The sequence below is a fragment of the Nicotiana tomentosiformis genome, chromosome 9, assembly GCF_000390325.3.
Source record: "Nicotiana tomentosiformis chromosome 9, ASM39032v3, whole genome shotgun sequence".
Lineage (NCBI taxonomy): Eukaryota > Viridiplantae > Streptophyta > Magnoliopsida > Solanales > Solanaceae > Nicotiana > Nicotiana tomentosiformis.
In genome coordinates, this window is record NC_090820.1 from 34,678,694 (window position 1) to 34,685,990 (window position 7,297).

A 7,297-nucleotide genomic window follows, 5' to 3' on the forward strand; every position below is an offset into this window, starting at 1 on the left:
TTGTGACATTCGTGTTATGTGAAGGTCGTGTACGTGAGGTGACGAGTGGGTACACGACCTATATATGGTATTTGACCTGTTTGAACTGTTAAGCTCCCTTCATGTCACTAATTGTAACTATTGTTTCATGACTACAACTTTTGTGTTAGAATTGTTAGTACGTCTTTTACTTGAAATTGTTATCACATGTTCCATCTTTGTTGTCAAGATCACCTTATATGCCAATTGTTGATTATAACCACTCGTTGAATTCATGCTTTACCTTCCACATGTCTTAATTGATAGTTGGTGCTCATAAATTGTGCCTTGGCTTATGGATTGCCATTTTTTTGCTATTTGATTTCGTGAGCTATCGTGTAGCCTTTTCATTAGTTATGACTTCTTTGTGTAGTCTCGTTATTCTTTTTGACTTTGTGGTATACCGTAGTTGATTATAAATTGATTGCTTAATTTGTGTTGCTGTTGGATCGGGTTGCACGCCGCAACAGAATTTAATTGAAAGATTATATTGTTGGAGTGGGTTGCACGCCTCTACGAAATTTATTTGCAAAATTATATTGTTGGATCGGGTTGCACGCTGCTACAGATTTTACTTTAAGATATATTTTTGGATCAGGTTGCACGTGGAAACAGAATTTATTTGAAATGTACAAATATGAAATTATTGCAAAATTAAGGTTAATTCCCATTTGTGATTCTCATGATGCATTTCATGCTAGGACGGTTACTGTGATTTCGTAAATCACTTATGTAACGACCCAACCGGTCGTTTTGAGCATTTGCACTTCGCTCGGTAGTTTACGGGCATGAAGAGCTTCGTATGATGTATTATGACTAATGTGAATCCTCAGTTTTTATTTTCAGGTTATTCGGGATTGATTTGGAAGAATTATTCTCAACTAGGGAGCTTTAAATTTGAAAGAGTTGACCAAGTTTGACTTTTTAGCATTTGACCTCAGATTGGAATTTTGATAGTTTCGTTAGCTCCGTTGGGTGATTTTGGACTTAGGAGCGCGTCCGGATTGTGATTTGGAGGTCCGTGGTTGAATTTGGCTTGAAATGGCGAAAGTTGAAATTTTGGAAAGTTTGACCAAGAATGGACTTTTTGTTATCGGGGTCGTATTCCGATTTCAATAGTTAGTGTAGGCCCGTAATGTAGAATGTGACTTATGTGCAAAATTTTAGGTCCATCAGACCTAATTTGATAGCTTTCGGCATTAGTTGTGGAAGTTTGAAGTTTCAAAGTTCTGTGGTACTAGGCAAGTCGACACTTCAAAACATTTCCAACACTTTTAAATAAAAATGAAATAACATAGGTTTAAACAGTTAAAACTCTCATAAACTGGATAGAAAGTCAAAACTCAATACGGAAATTCCCAAAACGAAGGTGTCACTGAGTACATGAACGTCTATACAACACGAGTCTGAAAATACCGTCTATGAAAAACTGAAACTAAATTCATAATGCCGTAAGATAGGGAGGGAGAGTCAAGGTCTGCGAACACCGGGCAGCTACCTCGAAGTACCTGAATGATCAAGCTGCTCAAATAATCAACACCCACCGTGTCCGGTAGCACCTGGATCTGCACACGAAGTACAAAGTATAGCGTGAGTACAACCAACTCAGTAACAAGACTAACTATTGGACTGAAAGTAGTGACGAGCTTCACGGAGACAGTTCAATTACAGATTTTACAATACAGGAAAAATAGGCATGCTTTCAAGTTCGACATTTAATATGCTTTCAAGTTGGACTGAAAATAGGCACGCGTTACCTCAACACCAATAATATGACACGTAATTCAGGGTTTCATACCCTCAAAACCAAGTTTAGAATTGTTACTTACCTCAAAACGTACAAATCCCTACTCCAACACGCCCTTGCCTCACGAATCGTCCTCCAAATGCCTCGAATCTAGCCATAAAGCATTCGACACAATCAACACGAGCTAAAAGGATCAATTCTATTAGAAAATACTAAGTTATTAATTAAAAAGTCAAAAAAAGTTGTCTCAAAAGCCGGGCCCCGGGCCCACCACTCGAAATCCAATAAAAGTCATAAAATCCAAAAGCCCATTCAACCACGAGTCCAACCATACCAAATTTACCGAAATTTAACACCAAATCCTCAATTTAAACTCTCCAAATCCCTAGCCTCAACTCCCAAAATTACACCTCAAAACCACACAATCTAGGTGGGGACTTTAACGGGAAAACAAAATTATTGAATAAATTTAACCACAAGCGACCTATCTCAAGAAACCCCTCGAAAATCCTCTAAACATCGCCTAATCCCAAGCTTGAAATGTTTAAAATGAAGAACATCTCGGAAACCCTCAAATTTAAACACTCGCCAGGCATTTCCGCACCTGCAGAGCCTAGGCTCGCACCTGTGCATCCGCTTTTGCGGAAAATAATTACGCTCCTGCAGAACCCACTTAACTAGCAACCCATCGCACCTACGGTCCCAGCATCGCACCTGCGGTCATAGCCTTGCACCTGCAGGACCGCATCTACGAGCCTTCTTCACATCTGCGACTCCCCTGATGCCAAGACAAATCCGCTTCTATGGTCAACCTCATGCAGATGCGCATCCGCATCTGTGGAACTTCTTCTGCGCCTACGACCACTGTACATTCCTCCCATGTCCGCTCCTGCGCTCCTTTGCTCGCACCTGTGAGCTCGCACATGCGACCAAACCTCCGCAGGTGCGATTACACCAGAAGACTCCCACCTTCAGCAATCGTTCAAATTCCAAATTCGATCTGTTAACCATCCGAACTCTACCCGAGGACCCCGGGACCTCAACGAATTATACCAACAAGTTCTACAACACGATAGGAACTTAGTCGAGCCCTCAAATCACGTCAAAAAACATCCAAAACACTAATCGCACCCCAATTCAAGCCTACTAAAACTATGGAATTTGAACTTCTACAAATGACGCCGAAACATATCAAATAACGTCCGATTGACCTCAAATTTTGCACACAAGTCACAATTGACACTACAGACCTACTCCAACTTTCAGAACCCTATTCTGATCCCGGTAATCATAAAGTCCACTCTAGGTCAACTTTTGAAATTTCCAACTTTTGCCATTTCACGTTTAATTAGACTACGTACCTCCAAATCACAATCTGAACATACTCCTAAGTCCAAACTCACCCAACGGAGCTAACAGGACCATCAAAACTCCATTCCAGAGTCATTTACACATAGTCAACATCCGTTCAACTTTTTTCAACTTAAGCTTCCAACCTTGAGACTAAGTATCTCAATTCATTCCAAAAAATTTTCGAATTCGAACCAACTACCACGGCAAGTCACATAACAAAAATTACGTAGGGAATGAACAATAAATGGGGGAACGAGGCTACAACTCTCAAAATGACCGGACGGGTCGTTACATTCTCTCTCTATTAAACAAACGTTTATCCTCGAACGGGGTCTAGAAATGTACCTGTAGTCTCAAATAGGCGTGGATATTTGCTCTGCATCTCCTTCTCGGTCTCCCAAGTAGCCTTCTCAACTGGTAGACCTCTCCATTGCACCTTCACTAAAGCTATATCCTTGGACCTCAACTTTCAAACTTGCCAACCCAAAATGGCCACTGGCTCCACATCATAAGTCAAATCACCATCCAACTGAACCATGCTGAAATCCAAAACATGAGAGAGATCGCTGACGTACTTCCGGAGCATAGAAACATGAAACATTAGATGCACACTTGACAAACTAGGTGACAAGGCAAGCTTGTAAGCCACCCCTCCAATCCTCTACAGCACCTCCAACGTCCCAATATACCGAGGGCTCAACGTTACCTTCTTCCCGAACCTCATCACATCCTTCATGGGTGAAACCTTGAGTAGTACCTTTTCCCCAACCATGAAAGAAACATCACGAACCTTCCTATCGATGTAACTCTTGTGTCTAGACTGCGCTGTGCGAAGCTGATCCTGAATCAATTTAACCTTGTCTAAAGCTTCCTTAACCTAGTTAGTACCCAATACCCTAGCCTCACCCGGCTCAAACCAACCCACCGGATATCAACATTGTCTCCCATAAAAATCATCATACGAAGCCATCTGAATGCTCGACTGGTAGTTGTTGTTGTGGGCAACCTCCGCGAGCGTCAAAAATGGATCCCAAGAACCCTTGAAATCAATGACACGAGAGCGTAGCATATCCTCCAATATCTGAATAGTGCGCTCAGATTGTCCATCTATGTGAGGGTGAAACACTATACTCAACTCAACATGGGTGCCCAACTCTCAATGTACTACTCACTAAAACTACGTTGTAAACTGCATGTCCCGATCAAAAATGATGGACACTTGCACACTGTGAAGGCTAAAAATCTTGCGGATGTAAATCTCAGCCAACCGCTCCGATGAATAAGTAGTCCCAACTGGATTGAAGTACGATCACTTGGTCAGCTGATCCACAATCACCCAAATAGCATCAAACTTCCTCGAAGTCCGTGGGAGCCCAACTACAAAATCCATGGTGATATGCTCCTATTTCCACATTGGAATCTCAAGCCTCTGAAGCAATCCGCCCGGTGCCTGATTCTCATACTTTACATGCTGACAGTTAAGGCACCGAGCTACAATGCTCACTATATCCTTCTTCATTCTCCTTCACCAATAGCGTTGCCTCAAGTCCTGGTACTTCTTCGTGGCACCCGGATAAATGGAAAACGGGGAACTGTGGGCCTCCTCAAGAATCAACTCACGTAGCCCATCTACATTGAGCACACAAATCTAACACTGCATCCTCAACACCGCATCATGCCTGATAGTAATATCCTTGGCATCACCTTGCTGAACCATGTCCTTAAGGACAAGAAAATAAGGATCATCATACTGGTGCTCTCTGATGCGATCATATAAGGAAAACCGAGAAACTACACAAGATAGAACTCGACTGGGCTCCGAAACACCTAATCTCATGAACCGGTTGGCCAAGGCCTGAACGTAATATGCAAGCAGTCTCATACTAACATGAATTAATGCAAGGCTAGCCATACTCACTGACTTCCTACTCAAGGCATTAGCCACCATATTGGCCTTCCCGGGTTGATACAGAATAGTAATATCATAGTCCCGTAGAAGCTCCAACCATTTCCGCTGCCTCAAATTTAGATCCTTTTGTTTGAACAACTACCGGAGACTCTGATGATTTGTAAATACCTCACAAGACACACCGTAGAGATAATGCCTCCAAATATTCAATGCATGAACTATGGTAGCCAACTCCAAATCATGAACATGGTAGTTCTTCTCATGAGGCTTCAATTGACGCGAAGCATAAGCAATCACTCTACCCTTTTACATCAAGACAAACCTAATACTTATCTGAGAAGCATCACAATACACTGTATAAGAGCCTGAAGCTGAAGGCAAAACTAGAACTGGAGTTGTGGTCAAGGCAGTCTCGAGCATCTGAAATCTATCTTCACACTCATACGACCACCTGGAAGTAGCACCGTTCAGGGTCAATTTGGTACAAAATGATGTAATAGACGCGAAACCCTCCACGAAGTGACGATAATAACCGGCCAAGCCAAGAAAGCTCCAAATTTCTATAGCTAAGGACGTCCTAGGCCAACTCTGAACTGCCTCTATCTTCTTTGGATCCACCTAAATCCCCTCATTGGACACCACGTGCCCCAAGAACGCCACCGAACTAAGCCAAAACTCATACTTGGAGAACTTGGCATTAAGCTTCTCCTCCCTCAGCTATTGCAACATATTCCTCAAATGCTAGACATGCTCCTCCTGGCTACGAGAGTACAGCAGGATATCATTAATGAATACTATGACAAACGAGTCGATTTAAGGCCAAAATACACTGTTCATCAAGTGCATGAATGTTGCTGGAGCATTGGTCTGCCCAAAAGACATCACAAGGAACTCATAATGACCATAACGGGTCCTGAATGTTGTCTTTAGAATATTCGAGTCCCGAATCTTCAACTGGTGATACCGATACCTCAAATCAATCTTAAAGAACATCCTCACTCTCTGAAGCTAGTCAAATAGATCATCAATATGCGCAAAGGATACTTGTTCTTGATTGTAACTTTGTTTAGCTGCCTGTAATTGATGCACATCCGCATAGTACCATCCTTCTTCTTCACAAACAGAACTTATGCACCCCTAGGTGACACACTAGGCCTAATAAACCGCTTATCAAGAAGTTCCTGAGGCTGCTCTTTCAATTCCTTAAAATCGGTCAATGCCATATGATACAAAGGAATAGAAATGGGTTGAATGCTCAACACCAAGTCAATTCCAAAGTCAATATCCCTGTCAGGCGGCATGCCCGACAGGTCTGCAGGAAACACATTCGAAAAGTTTCGTACCATCGGAACAGAATCAATAGTAGGGGTATCAACACCAACATCCCTCACAAATGCCAAATAAGATAAACAACCCTTCCCAACCATCTGTTGGGCCTTCAAATAAGAAATCACTTTACTGGGAACATAATCTATATAACCTCTCCACTCAATTATTGGCAAACCTATCATCGCCAACGTCATGATCTTAGCGTGACAATCCAACATAGAATGACATAGAGACAACTAATCCATACCCAAGATCACGTCGAAACCAACCATAATAAGCAATAAGATATCAACTCTAGTGTCCAATCTCCTAATAGTCACTACACATGACCAATATAGATGGTCCACAACAATAGTATCGCCTACTGGCGTAGATACATGAACAGATGAGACTAAGGACTCACAGGGCATATCCAGATAATGAACAAAATACGATGATACATAAAAATAAATGCAAACATGGTCAAATAATACAGAAACATCCTTGTGGCATACTGAGATAATACTTGTGATCACTGTATCTGAAGAAACAACATCTGGCCTGGTAGGAACAACATAGAATCGGGCCTAACTGCCACTTGATCGGCCTCCCCCTCTAGGGCGACCTCTAGCTTCTTGGGCCCCACCCCGAGCTGGCAGGGCGGGTGGTGAAGTAACTGGTGAGGAAGTCTTAGCCTGACTCCTCTACTGCACTGGATCTCCCGGGCGACGAGGACTCTGTCTCCATATATACCCAAATTTCCCACACTCGAAACAACTACACGGTAGTGGTGGGGACTGAATCGGTCCCCGAGTACTAGAGTAACTACTTGAAGGACCTAGCTTAGATGAACCCTGAACTGAATGAGCACGGGATGAAATCTGAGCTGGAAGAGCACTAAGATATGACAAACCAAGTGAACCATGGCTAGATGATGCACCATGATGAAGAGGATGAGCCAT

The 7,297-nt window shown here is 42.5% G+C and overlaps 1 protein-coding gene across 1 annotated transcript; it reads right to left on the reverse strand.

Moving 5' to 3' along the window:
- Positions 1-6,154: 6,154 nt before the first annotated feature.
- LOC138898588 (uncharacterized) lies at positions 6,155-7,297 on the reverse strand. Its single transcript, XM_070184663.1, has 2 exons — positions 7,165-7,297; positions 6,155-6,531 (listed from the first exon to the last, which is right to left on the reverse strand). The coding sequence occupies exons 1-2, from the start codon at positions 7,295-7,297 to the stop codon at positions 6,155-6,157; spliced, it is 510 nt and encodes a 169-aa protein (XP_070040764.1).